A 23,324-nucleotide genomic window follows, 5' to 3' on the forward strand; every position below is an offset into this window, starting at 1 on the left:
GTGTGTTTTGAAACACTGTCCAACTCAATAACCCAAGTGTGCTTGAAGTTTGGACCACAAATCGATGGGCAGAGGTTCTCTTTCTGTATTTTCTTGTAAAGAGTTGAATTTGTGGTTCCATCAATTATGGCAAGTAGTCCAGGTCCTGAATTAGCAAAGCAAAAGACAATATTGCCTTGGCAGAAAAATGGTTTAAAAAACCCACAATTTTGGGGGGGAGGGGGGACACATTTGTACTCCCTGGCTTCATTTGTGAGGCCTGGCAGTGCAAACAACAAAATTCTAGTGAATAGTTATAGTGAACTCAAAGTTATGGGTCAGTGTGCAAGAGTAAAGCAAGGTGCAGTGAAGCCAGCCACCAAAACTAAACAGACGCTCATTTTGCCTGTGACAGATCGAGCAGCACATGTTGCTGTTCCTAACTTGGGAAAAAAAAAGCTTTATATCTTGTGATCTGACTCTTACTTTTTTTAAAGAACTGGACCGTGTTTGACCATCAATGTAATACTTAAAATGGGATGTCTGAAATGATAAAAAAAAAAACCCATTTAGATTTTACACCTAACATGGATACATGCAACAAAGTACAACAGGGCCTTTGAGCTGCTGAGTGCAGTTGCTGGATAACGTCCATCAATCCAATACACAGATGGATCCGAATCCATGGAAATAGGAAACGGTCAATAGCGAGTACTTATGAAGGGAGCACGTGTTCAGGCGTCGAGGCAAGATGAGTGGATGTCCAGTTGCCGTCTGTGTTTCAGTCGCATCAGTGGTGATTAATTGAAGGAGACGAGGAGAGGGGAAGACAAATTTTAATTCTGTGGCTGCTCTAAAAACCTTTTACTAGCCTCCGTTCCTCCCTCCACTTTCCACTCAAAACCACTCACAGTCAAAAGTGGGCTGGTTTTGGTTGTTGACATCATGTTTAGTTCACCTTAAATTACATCCAATCTGATATCAGCAGCCTTGGACAAAAGGCAGCAAAGGAAGGAAAGTTTTTAAGGAAAATGGAACACACCCAATTACAAGCGAGAGAGAGACTGTGCTGTGGTTGCCATAGTGATGACTTCCTGATGGCAGGATAGTGGCAATAGAGGATTTTGCTGTTCACAGTCATTAGATGCAACTGGCCAGTCAGAGGCTTAGCATACAGGGAGCAGATAGACTAAAAGAAGTGGCTGCTCGAGTCCATAAATGTCCGGTGGCACTTAGCTTCCCTCAGCTTGAGTCTGCTCTTCTTTAGATGGAGAGTTCTGGCTTTTCTCAGCATCTTCTCCCTCATCACCTGGAAAACAGTGAAGAAAGAGGACAGTGGGACAGTCGATTTCATGGACATTTAACTACGGGGGAAGTCAGTGATGCAGCTACTAAGTCACCAAAGAAGACATATATGTAAAATGTAACTGAAGAACTTCAATTAAATTTTATTTATATAGTGTGAAATCAGAACAACAATCATCCTAAGACATTTTATTTTGTACAGTAAAGACCCCACAATAATGGAGACAAAACACCAACAATCAAATGTCGTCGTCCCCCCCCCTCCCTATGAGGAAGCACTTGGTGACAGTGGGAAGGAAAAACTTCCCTTTAACAGGAAGAAGCCTCCGGTAGAACTAGACCAAGGGAGGGGCAGCCATCTGGGAGAGAGACAGGACAAAAGACACACTTTGGAAGAGAGCCAAAGATTAGTGGCTCTGTGATTTTGAGCTCTATTTACAATTTCCAAACATGCTGCAGAACTAAGCTATGAAGTCTTGATTTTCCTCTCCACTGTTGGAAAATCCAGAGAATTCAACTCAACACAAGTAGAGTGGAGGCTATGTGTTGCTACCCTGATGAATTATTAATGTCGCCATCAAAATATGTTCTCGTTCTTCATCATGTTGCTCACCTGACTTGTTGATGTTGAGCTGTGCCAGACTCTCCGACAGATCAGTGGTGCCCGGTTCTCCAGGAGCGTCTGGAATATCATGTATGGCATTCCTGCGGCCGGATCGTCGAGAGGTGATGAAGTCCTCATAGGTCGCCTCCACATCCGTCATCGCTGACACACCTCACCATAGCAGAGCCTGCCGCACACAGCAGCACACACTGACACACCTTTTCAAGTTGCACAGGTGCACAGTGACCCACAGACAATGGAATCTGCACCGCTTTTATGGAAAGATCGCTGAAATGGACAGAGTTTGTGCAGCTTCTCCTAAATAACTTTACACAATGGCAACACCAGTTTTTGTTGACAAGAAGAATGTAACGCAGCAGGCTATGCAGACACTCATTGAATACATCCCTCCCTCCGCTTATCTTATGACCTAATCCCTGCTTAATCTATTTTAATCTCAGTCTAGGGTACAGGCGACACCATGGATACAGAGGAGGCAAATTCAGTAGAAGAAATGCCGAGGAGAGCGATGGGAAATATAAACAGACAATCTGATGCATTACTTCAACCAAAGAGCACGCTAAGAGGTCATTAAAGCAGAATGAGGAAAGTACTGCCATATCACATGGAGCATGATGGGAGCTGTGCTGCCCCGGAGATTTAGGTTAAATCCTTCTGCTTATATTCAAGCCCTTTGTAGCAATCTGTCTGGCTGAGGCTGTCCTTCAGCACTGAGCAGATTCAGGCTTTGTTGTCACATTTCTTTCAATTAAAATCTGCTATGATGAGATTTCTTTGGCTGTATCAGTCTGGATATCTGCATTTATTTGCTGCCACTACTTTAAAATTTTCAAGGAAAATAAAAAACCCTCAGAAGACATCACAACACTCAGTCACAAAAAAAGGTTGGTTTGATTTTCCCCAAGTCAAATGCAGGATTTTTAAATTATATATAAGTATATATTAAAAATGCCTCACTTTCACATCCATTTGTGGCTATTTCTAGAGAAAGTTGCGGTGGACTGTGGCTATTTTTGGAAACCTCTTCTGTCATCATCTGAGCACCCTCCCACTCAGCTGTCATTCTCAAAATGGTGTCAAGATGGGCAAGACCCGGCAGATGCTGTCCGTGTACGACTGACAGACCAAACGTGTGGGGAAGCAAGAGAGATAAGACGGCTGTTCTCTAACTTAATATGAGAATCGGGGCACTGGATTGTGGTCATAGGTATAACTCTCCAGGTTTATTAGCAATAAAGAAGAAATATCATTTGAAACGTTAAATCATGTAAACAGCTAGGTTAATGTAGCTTGCATGAGTAAATGTCCTGGTAGAGCCAAATGAGATATAAAATTCCTCCCCACACCTTTCAATAAAGAACCTGTCTTATGATAGAACATAAGTGAATCTAATTGGATTACAGATCTGTACGTGCAGACATTTTTCCACTGAAGCTGTGTTTTTATTTGAAGTTAGAAGTTGAAGTTAGAAGTGACAGGACATTTTGCGATGTGTTTTCCTATGCTCATATTCTATGAAATATTAATTGCCAGTTTACATAATTTAGTCAGACTGTTGTACCCATGAATTAGAACATTGGCAACTCAGCTGTGTGTTTGTGTGTATATGTGTGTGTACAGTGTGTGTACTCCCATGTGGGAAGCAGAGCTCAGCTGGCCTGGACAACAATATATATAGCACAGACTCCAAACAAATGATCAAATCGCTGAATAATACAACAGGCCAACCGTCTCTGTCTTTCACTATGAAGTATTTTTTTTTTTTGGGGGGGGGGAAGTCTACTCCTGCTTTGCAGCTGTTTGATTTGTTATGCTGCCAAACAGAATATTAGCAGTGATAAAGGCAGTACATAAACGAGTCCCAGAAACTTATGCCAGAGTTATTCTAGGTGGCCTGGGCATACCTGGGACTGATGCCAGGTCTCACACAAACAGACATGCTATACTCCAACATCACCGTGCCAAGCGCAAAAGTAAACAATTTCTCCTTAACCACGGATTCACGCGCAGCTGTCAACACCCTCCCTGTAAGAGCGTGCAAATGTTTTACTGTTATTTCTACAGCTCGTACACATTTAAGGCAATCTTAGCTAAGTGATTTATTTAAAAGTTCATCGCGAGTCTGCACGAGTGTGACGTCACTCCACAAAGACTATTTGTCCAAAATGACAATTTATCACCTACTAAAGCGATGCAGTCACGCGCATTGGCGTCCTAAATAATAAAGCGCTAGTTTTTTTCTTTTCTTTTTTGTTGAAGACATATAACCTTTAAATACAGACGAGCTTAAGGTTGCAGGAGAATCTGAATGTTTAAATTCATTATTAAAACCAAGATCCATACGTCTGTCTTCGATGACAAAGACCCCCACAGAGCCAGGTCAGTGTCAGTAAACGTAGCCTGCATGATATTAACATTACACATGCATTTACGAGCTTTGCGCACTTTGCACCTGCAGTTATTATTCTTAATATGATCAACAAGGTATGCTACCTGTTTGGAATAAATGGCTTCCGAATATTCGCAGGGGTCAATCACATCGGCTCGGATCTTGCCATTTCGGTATTCCCCAATGCGCTCATGAAAGAGAATTTACCAACGTCAAGCAAATCAAGCACACCAAAGCTACTTCCGAGTATTACTTTCAGAATAAAACCGCATTACTTTGAAGGGACGCTTAACAGAAAAGTTTTTCATTACCAGCTACTTTACCTATACTCCTTTATTTTATTAGATAGATAAATATACATATAAATAAATAAATACACATATAGGATTACTAATAGGAATACTTGCACCACATTCATTAATTAATATCTGACAAAGTGAGAGCCATAAACTTTAATGCCAAGTGCATTGTTTAACCGTGAATGTGTGTGTAAAATCATTACCTTATTTAAAGGTTAGGATACATTAGGACTTAGCGAATGGTTATCATCCCATTGCTATAATTTGAAATGGTGAAAAGGCATCGCGCTTGGGCGTGTGTGTGGTGCGAGAGATCACACAAAAGGGAGTCAGTGTTGAAACAACGTCCCTCTTGTGATAAAGGCACATGTTTGCTGTGCCCTCTTAGCATCTGTCCATGAATCCCTCCATTCAGATGACACATGTTGTCAGTATGGCAAATGAGGAACTTCCGAGTGTTTGTTCTGCGCAAGTGTTTGAGCTAACAAAAGCAGCAAAGGAGCACACTAGTTTTGTTGTTTGGTTGATATAATGAGTTTCTGTAAATGACCATCCCCAAACAAAGCTGAGATGCAAGGTAAAGCTACCAGCCCGTTTATTCATTAACATAACTTTGTATCAATAACAGCACTAATAACTAATAGCATTTCATTTTTTATTTATTTCTATAGCTAAAATTAAAAAAAAAGATTTCGTCCCAGTAACAGCAACATTTGCTAGTTTCCAGCGAAAACTGAGCTACGCAAACTCCCCCAAAAATTGATGGTTAGGAGTAATACTGGGAAACATGACAGAGGTTCCCTCCCACGCTCCACCTGCTGTCCAAAATAAACAGTGCATACTTGAACACTCCATCAGAAACAGTGCAGTAATAACCAATGAAATACTCGCATGTTAGCTCACCGAGCGGCATCGGACAACCCAGTTGCTATTGGTAGCCAAAGATCAGTAGTGTCAAGATAATTACCTGCCATTGGGAATTGGAACAGGACGTCCCAGTAGTGTCGACATAAGTCACAGAGAAACAAACAAAACACAAAAAAATGACAAACCAAAAATGTAGATCTACACAGGACATCAGTAATTCACAATACACTGCAGAATAAATTTATATGTAAATTAAAGTAATTTTCCTTACAGGATAAATGGGTAAAAACAAAACATTTTTCCCGTTTTAGCAAAGCCGGAAATGAAGAGGGGGTTTCATCTTGTATTTTCCGTCTACGTCTGGCCGTTTTCGAACAACGGCAACAGGACCAGATAAGGAATAACCTAAGGATGGAAGAATTTGAAGGTATGCGATATTGCTGTTTGTGTGTTTACTTCAGCCTTTTATGGCAAATTTGGGATTTCAGCATTTCGTTTTTATCTGCCAAGGGGACGCTTTGGGGTTCGCGGCTCCTTTAGATGAACAGTTTTGTATAGCGACCTCCTTTTTGTTTGGGTTTTAGCCCAAGTAATGCTAGGTAACGTCAGGGCCAAAGATGAAGCTAGCTGCTCCTCCTATTTGAATGGGTGCGATTCCTAGCTAGAGGAGCTATCCGGCTAACCAGCAAACTCCTAACAAATAACACTTTTAAATGAATGGTTTAAAGCGTGTATATCAATGAATCTTCGGAGACTGCTTACCTTTAATATTAAATACGTTTCTATGTGTACAGTAATACTTCGAAGTGTTTGACTCTGTACGTTAAACTTAGCTAAATCTGACTATTTTCCTCCAGCCATTTTCAGGAAATTTGAAGTATCCGTGTAGAATGAGCAGTAAAGGCAACAATAAAACATTGTTGCCTTTACTGTGGCAGAAGAACACAATTTATGACCGCGAAAGTATTTACCTTGTATCAAATGTTAACTGGGTCATTATTTTTCTTCCCATGTTTGTTTAGTCCCGTTGTGGCCCATTTTTGACCTTTAAACCTTCACCGAATTTGTTCTGTTATTCTTGCAGATGGCGAAGCTTCTCTGGTTGACGATCGGATTCAGTGTAATATCTGTAAAAGATCTTTCTTCCCCAAAGTCCTGGTAAAAAAAAACAAACCACCTCTTGCTCATTTCTGACATTTCTTAATACAAAAAACAAACAAAACAAAACAATGTGTAACACTGTTTTAAGAGGACAATATTTTAATCGCAGACACTTTAAGTGTTTGTTTGGGGGTGTGTTGATCACGCACTATGATTAACCCGCCTGGCTGACAGTATTTACCACATTAATTCTCAGCTGACAGGGTATCAGCTGTTTGTTCAATAATAATGTGTCTATGATCCAGATAGCTAGCAGGGTCCTGTGAAGAGCTCTGTAGGGGAGTTGAAAGTTTTATCAAAGCAGAAATGCTTTTTGTTTGAACAAATTTGTGATATTCAAGACTCTGATTTAAAAATTTCACTAAGAAACGTCTCTAGTAGTACTGCTCTCCCATAAAGCAGAGTTGGAAATATTGGTCATTAATTAATTATTTAATTAATTTCATAGTGGGCCATTTTTTATATATAGATGAATTGCAGCACAAGTATCAACTGGACTGTATCATGTGAAGCATTTTCTTTCACTTGATTGTCTAAATCAGTGAATGGAGATTGTTTAGAAAGGATGGCTTCACACATGTTCAGCAATACAGTACTCTCAGCACTGTCTGCAGCACATGCAGGTAAGGGTGGTGTCATAGCGCTATATAAATGCAATCTATTATTATTATTATTATTATTATTATTATCATCATCATAGGCGAAAAGACTGTGGTTTTGAGTCATGGTTATGGGTGACAGATAGACACATCTGTGTATTTCGGAAACTGCTGATCTACTGGGATTTTCTCATATAACCATCTCTTGGGCTTACAGAGAATCAACAGAAAAAAAGAAAATATTCACAGAGTGGCAGTTATCTGGGTCAAAATGCCTCGTTGATGTCAGATATCAAAGGGGAAAGGCCCAGCTGCTTCAACCGGATAGGAAGGCATCAGTAACTAAAACAGCATGAAAGCATGGATCAATCCTGCCTTGTGTCAGCAGTTCAGGTTGCTGGTAATGGTGTGGAGGATATCATAGTTTTGATACAGCCGTCTACCTGAGTGTTGTTCCTGATCTTTATTACCACAGTGTACCCATCTACTGATAACATGACATGTTCTGATATTCTGATTATAACATGGCATGTTATTATGCTTCCAGCAGAGTGGGTTCAACCTGGTACTAATGTGTACCTAACAGAGTCGCTAATGAGTGTATATGAGTTGATTTTTACTCCCCCAAAATCCTCTGTTCCTTTGCTTATTGTGTTGAAATGACTAAAACATACTACAGAGTTAATACATCAAAGCTATAAAGGTTTTTGGTGTTTAATTTGAAGAGAATCTTCTGGTAAACAACCAAATATGTGCTCTTATGCAAGCACTTTGCCTCATTAGTAGATAATGGCTGCATTAAAGCATGGTGTATTATTCTAGATATGTATAGCAATATAGGTTTGGGTCTCCATCAGGAAGACATTAGTGTGCTTCAGAGAGTTGGCTGCAGCTTTGAGGAGGTTACTGGTGTTGTTAATGTTACTCATTTAAATTTGAGCTTGAAATGTTTGAAAGAAAGTTTCCTCCTCTTTCAAGAAATTCATTTAGGAAAACATAGTTGAAAACTTAAATTATAGTAAAAGACAGATACAAATCTTAAGTGATGCCATGCCAGTGGTGTTAAAAACAAATAAAAATGTTTTGTCATGTTTTGTGCACATTGTCCTCCTTCAACAGGAGAAGCACTCAAAAATCTGCCAAAAATCAGCAACTAAAAAGAGGAAGGTTTTTGACTCCAGCAGACAAAGAGCTGAGGGAACAGACATCCCCGTACTGAAACCCATCAAACCAAAGGTAAGCCTTCACCTAAGCAGAGCGATGGAAATCCACATAAATTGTCAGCAGTGGTTCATTTTGACTATTGACAGGATTGAAAAAAAATTGCCTAAAGTCAGAAAACTAGCTGGATCTCACGTGCTGCTTAAAACGCTGTTGTTCATTTTTTTAGGTAATCTATTCATTCATAAATACGTCCAGCTTTTATTATTAAAAAATGACCTGTTTTTAATCTGAGGTTATTTATTCAGCGTTGTATCCAATAATACAACACCTAAAGGAAACAATGCTGTTCATATTCCTTAATTATCCGAAAACTCTATATTACTCTGCAAACAAGTTATCCAGATAAACCTTTTATAATCCAGGTCACATGAAGGCTTTCCAGGGAGGACCCAGAAAAGAATCAGCCTTTGAAATGTACACAGCATTTTGGCGCTTATGGTGTTGAGTGGCGCCTATGAATTTTCATTTCCATGCAGCACATTCAGTGTATTATGTCGACAGTTTATTTTTACAGTGTAAACAACTTTCAATTGTATTTCAGTCACAAAGTTCATCTGCTACTGAAAGAGTAAGTTGCTTTTATCTTTTTTTTTTTTTTTTGTTCAATTGTCCCTCCTTTCCATAGATATAATTTTTAGCAGCACAGATAATCTGTTGAAGCCCGCGAGGCTTTCCCTCACTGTTTTTCTGGCTACACAAAAACTTTGTTTGCCTTGAAGTATTGGCTTGAATAGTCTGTGGGTGTGCCAAGTCATGTTGGTGATATTAATTTTAAAAATCCTTTCATACCTCTTGTCTTTAACTGGCATCCTTCTGTATCAAGTGTTCTTTTCTCTTTCATTTAACGTGACAGCCTTAATGCTATATTTTCTAGTTCAGCTGCTGCGGTTGCTTTGAACCTTCAGATTACTCTTTAACAACTAAAAACTGTATTTGTTTCGTTTATTTCTTCTCTGTGAGAAACTGTCTCATGAGTATCAGTCAGTGAAGTAATCTTGCCCAGTCTGTTGCCTGGCTGTTGTTCAGATGGTCTTGGCTTCAACTAACTCCTGCGTACTCACTCTGTGCTCCCACTGGAATTTTCAGCTTTGTGATATGAACAGGACAAACGTCTAGTTATGCGACAAATTCTGTTTTGTTTAGTTTTTCTTTGGCAGCAGTTTAGGAAAGAGGAAAATATAATAAAATGTAGTTTTAGCTCTCTCCAAGTCACCTGTGTTTGTCAGACAAACGTGTCTGAATGCTTTAACTACACAGGAGAAATAGAAAGTCACAGAGGCTGTCGTGTTGCCTCAGATCCACTTTAGATAACTGAACTCACTGAACTATTTCTGTCGCTAATCATCAACTTTAGATAAGACTTGTACTTTTGTTATGGAAACATAGTTGTTGGGGGTTTTTTAGGGTAAGAGTGGGAAGTGCAGGCTTAGATAAGCGTATGCAATCTTTACATATTCGCTGTGAAACCTGTCGAGTTAAAACATTCGGTAAGAGAGTAGCTTAATCGTATTTTCTTAATATTAGATTGTCAAACTATAGCAGCAAACAGCTGTAACAGAGAATCTCTTTTCTCATGTTGTTGTCGTGTCAGGCAGAACCCCCGAAGAAGCCGTCAAATTGGCGCAAGAAACACGAGGACTTCATCGCCACCATCCGGGCTGCAAAGACCATCGGTCAGGTCATAAAAGATGGAGGACCATTACCCCCGCCTCCTCCTCCTACTTATGACCCAGGTAACATCTAGTTATCTAGAAGCAAATGGAAAAACTATAAAAAAAAGATTTTGTATCTTAATAAAAGAATTGTGAAAAAGTCTCATACACTGCTCGAAAAAATTAGCACTTTTTAATCAATTTCATGAGGTGATTACCTGGACCCTGCACAGGTCGTCCACACGTCATTCCTTGAAAGTTGGCTGTGGCTCCCAGCACAGCCTGAAGAGTGGAGATTCCAGGAGACAGGCGGTTATTCTATGAGGGTGGCCTGTGGCCCCTTTAGTAGGCCCTGTGCTCACTGCAAGGCACTGTGGCGCTCAACTGGCAGTTAGGTATCAGGATGAAATCTTTGGGCCTAATGTCAGATCCTACACTGGTGCTGTGGGCCCTGGGTTCCTCCTGGTGCATGATAATATCCAGTCTCACATAGCGAGAGTATGGAGGCAGTTGCTGGAGGACCGAACACTGTCCGGGGGCTCTCCCATTGTCCAGATCTGGGAGGAGATCCCTCAGGACACCAGCTGTCATCTCATTAGGAGCATTCCCCAACATTGTATGCAAGCACATGGTGACCATAGAAACTACTGAGTACCATGTTGAGTCGCTGCAATGAAATTTTTAGCAAAATGGACTTGACACTGCAGACAGTTATTACTAAATGCTGAAATGTAATGTAGAGGCTGACTGACATGTTGGTATCTGCATTTATAACATTGTGTAAGTAAAAATTTAAAACGTGAAGGCAATACAGAAACACCCTTCAATGACTGAAGCGTTGATGAGTGCTGAGGATGTATGGTTTGTCCACCAGAGGGCACGCTGCAACTTCACTGTTGGATTACCATGGGCAGAGTCCAAATGAGTAATCTAAAACTTGTTGCAACCATCAAACAATATTACTTTTTAAAGTATACTGTCATTGTAGTAAGGACTCATGAATAACAACATTAATGTAGAAATATTCAGAATGTTTTGTGTCACTAAAAGGAAAGAAATAATTTTAAATGACTAAATATCAGCACGATTACTGCTCGTATAAATCCTATACAAGTCGAGCTGTAATTGTGGTGACAGCTGCAAATGAAAAGTTCAAGTCACCACTTCATCAGATAGTAGTATTTCTGTATACAGGATTCAATTACAAAAGCTACATGTATATTTTCCCACTACCTTGTCTCCCTTTAGACTATATCCAGTGTCCTTACTGTCAGCGGAGGTTCAACGAGAGTGCAGCTGACAGACACATCAAATTCTGCCAGGAGCAGGCTGCCCGAATGCCCAACAAAAGCAAGTCAGGAGATGCCAAAAAGCCTCCAGGTCGCACACAGGTACACGCACGCACGCACGGATAGGAGAGGGGACTGCATTTGAAATTAAACAGACAATAGTTCCCAAAAAGTTGATTCTGTTCATCTGGACATAGCATTTTAAGTGGGAGAAACATTTCATCACTCATTCAAGTGACTTCTTCAGTCTTTTGGGATTTCCTTACCTGGATGATTGAGCATGGATCTAAACAGAAAATAGTTTGTTGTTAGTTTTTTAAACATAAAATGTTAAAAAATGCTCATAGGTAGGTTTACAAAACCTATACTGATGATCGATATGTGTGGCACTTCTGTGTTATGGCTAATTGCTGATAATTAAGAAGTTTTCCTTTTAAATCATTGTCTTTTATTACCATGGTGGGACTCCCACTCTGCAGCAGATGTAGAATTACAAGTTACTTAGCAACAGCTATGGTGCATAGCTAGGGAGTTAATTTGGTAGCCAATAAAAACAGCAGGGCTTAAACCCTTCTGGTTAAGAGCTCTGATTCCCCATTGTAATAAAAAGCCTTCAGTCGTTAATCGTTATGTCACTGAGCCTCCCTGCTGTGTCGTGTTTTTAGATTTGTTATGTGTTGCAGTTCTTTTTTATAGCTTTGAGATTTTCTTCCAGATCGCAGTTTTAAAACCCGTTTTAGAGCCAAGCATTGACACAATGTGCATATTACAAACACTACAACCACAAGCCGTTCTGCTTATGTGGTCGTATAGTGATATGATATGATATGTTTTTGTATATCTTTAATGTAACTATGTTAATGACTTTTCAGCCATGATATCCATAGCTGATCTTTTGTACCAAGTAGTTATTTTTATTGCCTTCTCTCTGTCTTCAGTACAAGCCTCCTGCTGCTGCAAAGAAGGCCAACACTCCCGTTGTGTCAACCATCCCTTCAGCTTCCTCTCGTTTACCCCAAAGATCAGGCCTTGGACAGCCCACTGGTACGAGACACAGTGCTATACTCCTCATCACCCCCCCCATATTGTGAATTTGTGACTGACTTCATTGCATCAAACAAAACTAATATGTGCATTGTCCTCATTTGTGTCACCCTCTCTCTCACTTAAGGAATCCCATCTAGTAAGGCCTCCTCAACAGGTTCAGTGAAGAATAATCCCTCCGGGCTCACAAGCCCACCGTCAGGGTTAGTACACATACGCAGATGTGTTTTAAATACTGTGGGCGAGTCCAGACAGGTTTTTATTTACTGATGTCAAGTGGGTACTGTTTTTTTTTACCTTTTATTGTGCATTCAGCTGTGTCTATTCAAATATCTGTTGGAACAGTCAATCTTTGTACATGTTTTTACAGCCCGGATTTATTTTGATTGAAGTGTCATTTCGAACAATGTGAGTCAAAACAAAATGCAACGTCAGAACCGAGAATAGAGCAAGGCTGCCAAAAAACAACAGTTTCATTTCGCTTTCTCACTTTTATTCTTAGTATCCAAGACATTATGTCTACGCGGTGTCTCGACAGAGAGCCTTTATTTCAATGAATAACTTTGAAACATCCTTGTCCTGGTTTTCTTTTTGTTTTTCTCTGATATCTCTGTCAGTGTGGGAAGTAAATCCCGAGTAGCAAGTTCTGGCTATGGATCTGTGAGGAACGCTCAGACTGGACTCAACAAGAAGAAAGTAGACTCCTACATATCTAGGTGAATAAACGTCTTAAGTCATAACCTCCACAGAAAGAGTGGAGAAAATCAATTGGTGACCTCTCCTGACCTCTGGTGGCTTGGTGAAGTATTACCGGATGAGAGGTGAAACGTCTTCAAGCAACTTAAAGAAGTCCAGACGCTTTTCTTTGCAAGCTCCTTTGACTACGATGACCTGGATGACTGAGAACCTTCACAGACATATTACATATACTACCTCTAATTTGACTAAGAATGTGCAAATTTCAATTTTACTTTAAGAAAGTTAAAAAAAAAAAAAAAAATTAGGGATGAGTCTTACCTGCACATTCATTTAAACAAAAGAAACTTGCATGCACAGTTATATCAACCTTGCCACCCATACGTCTCTAGCTTCTGGTTGCTTTGATTATCGTTATTGCTTTGGAGCAAAACAATTTCCCATTTAATCAAGCTGAGGGGAAATATGGGATAATCCAGCTTACTTGGCATCGGCTTAAGTGGCATTGACATTCGTATAAAGACGTGTAAAATCCAAATAGATCTTTGCCCTGACGTTTCACTAGTTGCAACTTTGTCTGCACAAATTCTAAAGTTGCTGCTGTCTTTTCTGTTTTCTCAGGAATGATATAGATGGCGCGAACGATGTTGGGAACGGCGGAATGAAGAGCAAGTTTTGTCACGCTTGTGGGACAAAGTACCCTGTTGAATCTGCCAAATTCTGCTGCGAGTGTGGGGTCAGGAGGATGTGTATTTGATAGCAGTCAGAAGAAAACGAAAGCAGGGTTAGGATTTAGGTAATAAGAATTGAGGGAAAGGTGAAAGAGTAATTAATTCCATCTTTATTTTCCCACACTGATCTTATTTCCTGGCAGTAAAGATGGTGTGTGCAGTCACACTGAATATTATCCAAATTTCATTGCATAACTTACAATAAGGAGTGCACTTAGCTACTGTGTTTTGCGTTGACTAGTGACCGGTTGATCTCTGTGCCGAACAGATTTGGTACACAGATTAATCGGTTTAAATCATGATGTGGCTTTTACAAGCACATCCCGTAAGTAGCTTCTCTTTCACTGCTTCATTTGCTCACAGCATTGCTGCTGTTTCCATGCACTTATAAAATGAGCATTACTGCCATGAAACTACAGGTCATAGAGGGTTTAAGAATTTGTGAGAAATAAATATTTCCAGCAAAGGAGAGGTGGTTGGTCATTGGAAGGAAGCTATTAAATATTATGCATCTTTAGAAGGGAGTAGAGGAAAGATGAATTAAAAGTGGGTTTGGAAAAAAAGAAAGGAAACATGTTGGGTGGCTGATTAGAGGTGAGATTAACTGCCCTGCATCATTATCGCTCTTCAGCCCTTGATTTGAAGTGCATTCCTCAACCCCACCTGTCTCCACATTGATGTGCAATAATAACGACTACTGAAGAAAGCAGTGTGATTTTTTTTATTTTTTTAAAAAAAGAAAATGGCTTCAAATTTTTATCTTATCACCCTGTTTTCTTAGGAACCAATCCAAAAAAGGTTGAGTGGTTACAGGTCAGTGCTCCCTTTAAGGTCACTTAACAGGAAAAACCTGTTATCCCATATACATTATACCCAAATGTAGCATTTACTCATTCCCTTTATTCCCACTAGGTTTATACATTTATTTATTTTCTTATTCCTTTTCATTTTTACTGACTGAACAGTGATTGTATGGTTTTTGTTTGTTCTTTTATGTTCTACAGAATTAAAATAGGTTTCATTTGGAATTGTGTGAAACCAAAACACACCTCAGTGTGTTGAAATTGCTTTTTTTTTTTTCTTCCCCTTTCTCAACAGTGTTTCTACTGAGTCAGTGTTCAGTGCATTAAGGTATTTAGAATCAACACTAAAGTAATTTTGCTGTCGACCTTTGCTTGATGACCCCCACATAGGTTATTTTATGGTGGGACTTGGAAGAGCGGGGACAAATCTCTCCTTGAGGTGCATGATTAATTATCTAAGTAGCGCATTTATTCCCGGTAACAAACTATATTCACGTTACGTCACGAGAAAGGTTTAAGCCTACTGGAGGGCTGCGTTTTCCTGTAATGATAACGTCAGCTGTTAGACTGGATATGATTGTGCACCAAATGCCGTGTACATCCACCATCAATAAACCTCTTTGAAGACAGCTGTAATTGTGAGTCTGACTAATAAGTAACACACACCTTATCTTTGTTTGGGATATAAATATATTTTTTGAATAGTATGCCATGTTATATACAATGTTAGTCATCAGCTTAAATATACAGTTTAAAGACCGAAGTTAGCTACATAACAACATAATGTTATGTAGTACATAATGTATGCTACATGACGGGAAACAAATAGCTGCTGTGCTGAAAATAGCTGCAAAATGTAGCAAAGGTTGCATGCTTATATTTTCTATAATTGTGTAAAAAGGGAAAAAAGTTTTTAGGTAGATAACATTAATCAGAGCACCAACTGATTGTGACAGTAAAAGCTGGTACTGTAGCTATATCCCAGGATAGGAAAAAAAAGGTCTGTGACCTGAGCTTAAATAACTGTGGCAAAGCATGCTTTTAATATATAAATCATTGTCAATGAGTAATCAACACAGTGTCATCTCAGACCGTACCTTGACACACAGCCTAAAACAACTCCCCGGACAGGAAAATTAAAAACAAAAATTGAGGAGCTTTAGATAACCAAGATAAAAAAGATCTGCCAGGGCTAGTTATTCCAATCCAAAGTGAAAGCAAAACTATATCTGAGCACCTTAATATTTCCTAGTCATGCTTCAGCAGCCACTACTAAGTGCAAGTTAATGTCGTAGCAAGTGCTTCGAAAACAAAGTTCAGTTTAAGCACCTTTAAAGTTAATCATATCCACTTTTTATAGCTAAACACAACTTCAGCTATTAAAACGCTTTGCTGTGATAATAAAAAAAGAAAACATGCACCTTAAACTGTTTGTAGTCCACATGATGCTGCATAAAAGGTTGTATATGCAGCTGGTCCTTAGTGTGTGGGAAATCAGGATATTAGGAAGACTTAGGAATTTCATTTCCGCTTGACTGAATATTTTGCTTCTGTGTGGCTGGGAAACTTATCTGAAGAGTCAGTAGTCATACAACACCTGAAACAGCTGCTACAGAAATATACTGGTACTTGACAGGAAAGCCTAAATGAAGTGGAAGCTCCTCCTCGCATAATCCACCGAAGCAATGCATACTGCAGAGGAACTGACAGCGCATGCAAGTTTTGAGCTTCATGCTGTGATTGAGTTTGGATTCAGGTATCCATTTATAGAGAGTTTAGCATCTGGTAGCATTCAGTCATGGCGGAAAGAATTGCCTTGGCTTTGCACAGTTTTTTAGTCTGCTTTCTGTTTTTCGTCCCCTCGTTCCTCCTTCGTCTTGTTGCTCCCCTTCTCCTCTTTAAACTCTCAGTGGGCATTTTGATCTAGTCAGTAAAACACAGACACATGCTAATTATTGTTGAGTCAAGTGGATAAAGGTAAGGAATTAGCATTACAATGATAAATTATGAAGGCATTCTTAGCAAATATGTACTGTCACAGCAACGTAGCCTGCACGTTATTGAGGACTATTTATCCCTTATTGTGAACTGAAACACACCAACTTAACTCTTTGCACAGAAAACTGAAGCGTAGATTACAATCACCATACAATGCCACAGTATGTATGTGAGGTTTACTCAAAGCACATCAGTCACAACATTACGAACACCTACATAGGTCTCCCTCACTTCTAAGGCAGCTCTATCACGGAGATGATTTCACAAATCCTTTGAAGGCGTTTCATAGTATCAGACATCAAGATGATAACATCAGGTCCTTATAGTCCTGAAATGTGAGGCTCACTCATTTGGAAAAACTTTCAGTACGATTCTCAGTTGGATTCACATCCAAGGGATTTGGAGCCCAAGTCAACATCTCGAAGATTTACTGTGGTATTCCTGTATTATTGTTGCCATGTTAAACTGTTTAGGCAAGTATTAAGTAACACCGGCTTAAATGCCAGGACCCAATGTTTCCACGTTTTGTGAGGTATATAACCACTGCATGCTGGGAACACTCCACAAGAGCTGCTGTGTGTGTGCCCGTTTCCCTGCTTCTGCATCATGAAGAACTGAGTGAAAAGTGGCTGATCTTTGCACAATGCAAGTTTGTTTAAAATAAATCAAATCAAATATGTCACAATGTGAGCCACTATGTTTAAGCATGAGCTTGTCTGGTCAGACTAGGTGCACTCTGCGAGTCCGCAGTTTGCTCTGCTGTGTGACTCAGACTTCAGCAATGAATCTGAATCATATAATCTGATTCTGATCCAACTCTTAAAATTTAATTTGGGTGAACAACACGGTGCGTCACTGATCTAGAACTACTTGGGCTGTTTTTTCCCATGATAGTTTGTGTAAAAAACTTCTATAGCATTCTTTGAATTATCTCCCTCAGTAAGGTGAGGAGAGATTACCACAAGCATAACCAATGAGAGACCAATCTGCAGTTCCTGCCTCTTTCGAGTCTCTCCTACTCTTATACCCTGTTACCAGGTAAAGTAGTTTAAGAAACAAACAGTCTTCTGTTTGAATTAACTCTTAAAGCCGGGCAGCTTCATCACCTGTCAGTGAGTCATCCACTGTCTGGCAAGATAAAACGCTTCAGCCAGCCAACATTCCATTCCGTCAGTTGTCAATGTTAAATGTTGCATCTCAGTCAGAGAAACTGAAAGAAATACTTTCCTAAGCTGGTCACTTCCAAGGTTTAAAGTACAAACGTGAACTTAAACTGCATGTTTCCACCAATCAGCTACAACATTTAGGCTGATGTCAGATGAAGTGAATAACTCATAGAGTGCAAAGCACTGCAATATGACTGCAATAGAAACAAAAATCATAGCAGTAATCTTCCCTACCAGAAAGAGTTTGAAAAATGGGCCAAATAGTCCAAGGTGTTGACTATCTAAGGCCAATCCAACTGAGCATTCATGTACAGAATAAACTTGATCCACAGAGGACCTACTTTGCAACCCAGAGCACCTCAGTGCCAGACACCCTCAGAGGACAGGTGCACATACTGAATGGTAAGAGCTGTAACATGAGGCGAGATGAGGGCGACCTTCAAAATATCATGCAGGTGGTTTTAATAGTGTGGCTGGGTTAGGCTTGGGGTAAATTTCTTAACATCAGATAATGTGTAAAAAGTCAAGACTTACTGATTTCTCACGACAATGGCAACTCATCGAAATTTCGACGGACGTGATCAGTTGTAGAGTCATCTGGAGAAACGGTAAACTCCGCATTTTGCAGGTTAGGTTATGTAAGGTACGCACAGACGTCTGCAGAAGAGAGGTGAGACCTTTTAAACTTAACAATGAACTCTATGCAGTACAATCAGCGACTACAAAATCTGAAATGATTATTAAGCTGCATAGCTAAACACCTGGGTCCAGCTACGATTATGATTATGGTAATGCAATGCCTGACTGTTTAGAGCAGTGGTGAACAGGTGCATGTTAAAAAGGGCTACCTTCTAAATGTATCATCATTATGCATTTTATCTGATAGATACAGAATAATTATGACTCACTGCGTTGCCTGGTGTGCAGTTGCGTAGCTTGTGTGAGAATACTGAACAGTCTGAGTTTTGCAGCAAGCTTGTGATTTCTTCTGTCTTGAATGAACAAAACATGAAGTAGTCAATGTTAGTCATACCACTAAAGATTGTTCAAACATTCAAAAAGCAACTAGTGTTTTTTGTTATTTTTCAGAATGTTGGAAGGACATATTGCTTTCAATATTTTTGGTGGTGTCCATAGATAGAAGAGAAAAATGTTGATGCTGAGCAATATTTCTTCCGATCAAAACCTTACAACAACTAAAGGCAACCCCCCCCCCCCCCCCCCAAACTTTGCTTAATTGTAAATACTGAGGTTTCTTTCTGTTAAAAGGAATTGCTTTACTTCCCACTGTCGCCGAGTGCTTGCTTTCAAGGGGTGTCTGATTGTTGGGGTTTTCTATTATTGTAACAGAGAGGCAACTGTAGTTGTGGGTTTGCACTGTGTCTATATAATATATATATATATATATATATATATATATATATATATAAAACACCCAGCACGCCCCTGCGGGCGGTTTATCCTTCAAGCTCGGGTCCTCTACCAGAGGCCTGGGAGCTTGAGGCTATATATATATATATATATGTGTGTGTGTGTGTAAATACTGTAATATACTGTAAATAGTAGGTAGTTACAGTAAATGGCAGTTATTTACAGTGCATATCTGTAGTAACCTTGCACTGTATGAAAAGAAGTTTCCAGAGACCACTTGTTAGATTTATAGACTGACAGGAAGTGTGAGCTGGCTTAAACGTGTATTTTTAATTGCACAGCTGACCTTAAAATAGCATGTGAGTGACTCTTTCTAACTTCATGTTTCACGCCAAACACGCAAACCAGCTTCTTTTCCTTGTTTTGCCTTAGTTTCCTTCTCCCTGTACAGCTGCCTCCAGATATTTCTTGCCAGTACTTAAAAAGGATTAGGTGAAAGTCCAACATCTGATGCCAAATATTAGGTTGCAGCTCCTTTTGCACCATTCCCACCTCCAGTGTCTAAATTTTTTGCTGTAACCTGGCTGCTTCCTATTACACTTTTTCCATCTCGTCCTTGGTGATCATATGTCATATATACACCTATATGATTTTTGTACAGTTAATATGATCTATACTGAAATCCTGGGATACATCAATCCATCTGTATTAGAGGGGAATTAGCCTTTGAGCTGTAACTGAGATTTAATGCTTTTTTCTTAGATTACAACAAAGACCTTTAGCCCAGCTGATATATATCTGTATACATACAGAGTCACAACTGAGCACACAATGTTTGGGGTTAAGCAGCGTGTCTACATGGTAAGTTCAAATAGTTATCTAAAACAAACTTGGCATAAAAATAGAATCAGTGTCTTACTTACTGTCCTCTGCAGTTCCGTTTGAATGATGGTGATATAATCACTTCTGATGTTATCAAGTTGTACACTACCACAGGACAGAGAGAGAGGTAGAAGAAGGAGAACAAGGAAACTGATGCAAAAAAGAGGCTTAAGGTTTAGGGTCAGAGTGTGGGGGATATAGGGAGAGAAAGAGTGAGACAGAAACATAGCGGTCAGCCAAAAAATCTAAAACATATTTGCATAAAAAGCATTTTAAACAACCAGCTGTGCCCTCCTCTGTGAAATGCACAGGTGACTTTCAAATCTGGAAAGACTGCACATCGTGAGTTATGCACAAGAAAAACAATGCATGCTGCTGATTACTTAACCCGATATGTCTCGACTATGTGTAGGAGACAGAAGAGTTACATTTTTTTTTTCCAAATGAGGTTGAAGATACGTTGCACTACATGTGTAGCAATAGGGTTTCTAATCAAGTATATGTGGGTGCATGACAATGTCCCTTTGATCACAGAAGAGCGATTACTACTGTTAGGATTAATGATTAAAAAGGTAACGAGTTCTTTTATAGTCGAATTAGATTTGTGTGTGTCACGGATGGAATCTTTCGCTGAATTTCGTAAAACATGTCCCGCCTGTTAGTGTTTTATGAGCAAATCTTAATCTCTCCAGATTTAAGTATATTTACCAAAGTGTCACATTAAACGTAATGAGCTAAAATGACACAGTCTTAAATGAAGCCTTGAGGAGTTTGTAACACTGACACTCGGTGGCAGAAGTTTTCTCATGGATTAAGTATTTCTTCAAAACAGGTTTCTGTTGTTTTCGGACAGAGTTCAGTTCAGTTCCGAAATTTGTGGCCAACCCTTCCAGCAATGAATGAAATGCTGAAATGTTCATTCAGTCTTGACATTTTAACAGCAAATGAGGAACCTCCATCACACTTGACAATAAATTACATTTAGGACAATTTGGTTCCCAGGCACCACGATTTAGTGTCTCCAAAGCTGAGATCATTCTTATTCTGCTTACAGCTCTGGTTGCATGATAGACAAAGAAAATACTATATACATTTTTCAGTTCATACTAATGCACCTAACATTTTTAAACCACAGCCAAACACTGCAAAAAAAGCAAAAGCAACGATCAAATAATTGTCATAATGTTACACATAAACCTACTACACAGAGTTGCAAGTAAAGATTTGTGAACCTGTTGAATTACCAGCATTACTTAATGAAATATTTCTAAAATTTGATCTATTTAATTATAACATTCCTATGCTTCTGGTCATAGAACTTTGTCGATATTTCCACCTGTAAAATTTCTTTGTACTATTTTGAGATCTCTTCAGGGAGTACAAGCCACTGAGACCCTGAAGTAGAAAAGCAACCCTAAAACATGATGGTCCCTCCACCGTGCTTCACAACTCAGATGAGGCTTTGCTCCAAGTGTAGCGCTGGGATTTTAGCTTCAGTTTCACCTCTCCTCAGAGGTGAGCCGTAGAAGTAGTAAGGAAATAGCACTAGCATTTCTCTCACACGTGAACACATGCTTTAGCAAATTGTAAAGATTTCTGCACGTCTTCTACTATTGCCCTTGTGTTTTAGTTCACCTGTTCAGGATTGTAGATCATTTTCTTGAAATGATCCTTTCAAGTAGTAACAAATCATGAATTTTCTGTATTTTACAGGTAATTTATTTTTACTGTTGAAACGCAGGACTTTAAAAACCTTTGAGACATTTTTCATCTTTTTGCATCTTTTCAATGCAGTTCCTCAAAGGTCCTGTGAATGGTGACACACCAATAGTTTTTCAGAAGAGCCACACTGACATTATAGACTTTGTATCCCTCGATTAATAGGGAGGGGCACCTCCACAACTATGCTCCAAATCTTATCTCCTTGACTGGAATAACTATGACGAAGTACCTTTAGAAGCAGCCATGAGTGGACACAAAAAGTTTCTTTATTTCCCATTTAGTCAGAGACTTTGACGATGATCCAACTACATTTTACAAGTCACGAAAGCAAAACTCCTGGTAATTCCAGTAGGTTCACAGAAGTTTTTCCTCGAACTGAAATATTGATAGTACATTGACGCAAGCGCAATTCTGAGTTACTGTGACTGTACTCAAAAGTTTTCATTCAACACTACTTTAAACTTCCCTCGATTTCAGAGAGGAGTTTGCACATTTTACTTGACTATACATGTCTATGTACTTTTTTTTTTTAAAAGAAAACAAATCATGTTAATGCTATTTAATACAATGCAAAGCAACTGCTCCACATACTATTAAGAAGTTAGAAATTGACACACTTTTAACTAACCAAACAATTAAAATGAGCAGGTACTAGTCAAGTACTGAACTCCACACTCTATTCAGTAGGATCACTTTACTTTTTTAGTCACCTGTACTCTAACTGAAATCTTGTTTTTGACTTGGGTTCTAGCGCAGTCAATGTGTTCTTTCTGTATGGAGTTTATTAACATATGTATAGGTTTGCGCGTGTTTATACGAATGCATGATTTGGTATCTTACTGAACTTAAACTTGAGTGGGATTTCAAGAAGTCTTTCATTAATCTACCAATTCCTGTAAGCCATGAGCTAATTCCCGTAAATCCTATTTCTATTTCAGTTTCCTTATTACTGGCACATGGGAAGTTATTAGCACGGAATTCCCCTATGTGGAAAACTCTGAAGTCTCTAAACAGTAAATGCGCCAGTCGCTCGTCGGAGAAGGCAGTGAGACGGATGCGCGTGTAGTCAGCTCCCGGTAAGTTTCGAATACGCTAGACTACGCTGCTTTACCTGGTACTGGCTTTGCATGTTTGCATTTTCATTCATGCATTAACACTGACCTGATATCAGCGCAAACTTGTCACCGATTTAATGGTTTTAAGTGAGTTTAATTCAGTGCGTCACCATCGTAGGCCATTTGGGTGTACCTAAGTGGCATGCTTTATTACTTACCATTGGTCATTCTTCATTCATATTCACCTCGGGCTAATGTTGGAAGCGGGCAGTATCGAGTGCGTCTTCATTGCTGCTGAAATTCTTCAAAGTTATGGCTTTACAGTTTGAAACTATACGTGTTCGTCCTCCCTCTATTCCCGCGGTTCTTGTGGCTTTTGAGCGAAGGAATCACGCAGGAATCACGTCCTGCCTTACGCAGCATGTGACATTACTTCCGTCCTCGCTAAGGTTTCACTTTACTTCAAC

General features: G+C 39.4%; 3 protein-coding genes across 4 annotated transcripts; 1 reads left to right on the forward strand and 2 right to left on the reverse strand.

Moving 5' to 3' along the window:
* Window positions 1-4,525, reverse strand: pkia (cAMP-dependent protein kinase inhibitor alpha). Its single transcript, XM_085418471.1, has 3 exons — window positions 4,403-4,525; window positions 1,898-2,075; window positions 1-1,288 (listed from the first exon to the last, which is right to left on the reverse strand). The coding sequence occupies exons 2-3, from the start codon at window positions 2,046-2,048 to the stop codon at window positions 1,212-1,214; spliced, it is 228 nt and encodes a 75-aa protein (XP_085274597.1). The 5' UTR covers window positions 2,049-2,075; window positions 4,403-4,525; the 3' UTR covers window positions 1-1,211.
* Window positions 4,526-5,807: 1,282 nt separating this feature from the next.
* On the forward strand, window positions 5,808-15,292 carry zc2hc1a (zinc finger, C2HC-type containing 1A). Of its 2 annotated transcripts, XM_085418467.1 has the most exons (10): window positions 5,808-5,891; window positions 6,549-6,622; window positions 8,344-8,460; window positions 8,990-9,016; window positions 10,040-10,181; window positions 11,349-11,491; window positions 12,328-12,433; window positions 12,561-12,636; window positions 13,051-13,149; window positions 13,751-15,292. In XM_085418467.1, exons 1-10 carry the CDS (start codon window positions 5,876-5,878, stop codon window positions 13,884-13,886), a joined length of 936 nt encoding a protein of 311 aa, XP_085274593.1. In that variant the 5' UTR covers window positions 5,808-5,875; the 3' UTR covers window positions 13,887-15,292. The 2 variants fall into 2 exon arrangements, with proteins under 2 accessions (XP_085274593.1, XP_085274594.1); XM_085418468.1 differs by lacking the exon at window positions 8,990-9,016.
* Window positions 15,293-15,311: 19 nt separating this feature from the next.
* On the reverse strand, window positions 15,312-23,324 carry LOC146662064 (uncharacterized). Its single transcript, XM_085418469.1, has 5 exons — window positions 23,076-23,324; window positions 20,122-20,247; window positions 18,736-18,819; window positions 18,362-18,484; window positions 15,312-16,586 (listed from the first exon to the last, which is right to left on the reverse strand). Exons 1-5 carry the CDS (start codon window positions 23,076-23,078, stop codon window positions 16,428-16,430), a joined length of 495 nt encoding a protein of 164 aa, XP_085274595.1. The 5' UTR covers window positions 23,079-23,324; the 3' UTR covers window positions 15,312-16,427.

Source organism: Rhamphochromis longiceps, linkage group LG9 (genome assembly GCF_057381845.1).
Source record: "Rhamphochromis longiceps isolate RC_006_pf linkage group LG9, R_longiceps_female_GT1.1, whole genome shotgun sequence".
Lineage (NCBI taxonomy): Eukaryota > Metazoa > Chordata > Actinopteri > Cichliformes > Cichlidae > Rhamphochromis > Rhamphochromis longiceps.

Excerpts from the sequence above, each read along its gene's own strand:
- pkia (XM_085418471.1), bottom strand. The coding sequence starts at position 2,048 with ATGACGGATGTGGAGGCGACCTATGAGGACTTCATCACCTCTCGACGA. Across the intron at positions 1,289-1,897 it reads GCTCAACATCAACAAGTCAG|GTGATGAGGGAGAAGATGCT; the intron begins GTGAGCAACATG and ends ACTGTTTTCCAG.
- zc2hc1a (XM_085418467.1), top strand. Across the intron at positions 12,637-13,050 it reads CTCACAAGCCCACCGTCAGG|TGTGGGAAGTAAATCCCGAG; the intron begins GTTAGTACACAT and ends TATCTCTGTCAG. Across the intron at positions 13,150-13,750 it reads GTAGACTCCTACATATCTAG|GAATGATATAGATGGCGCGA; the intron begins GTGAATAAACGT and ends CTGTTTTCTCAG.
- LOC146662064 (XM_085418469.1), bottom strand. Across the intron at positions 18,485-18,735 it reads ACTGCACACCAGGCAACGCA|ACGTCTGTGCGTACCTTACA; the intron begins GTGAGTCATAAT and ends TCTCTTCTGCAG. Across the intron at positions 16,587-18,361 it reads GCCATTGTCGTGAGAAATCA|ATCAAAATGCCCACTGAGAG; the intron begins GTAAGTCTTGAC and ends TTTACTGACTAG.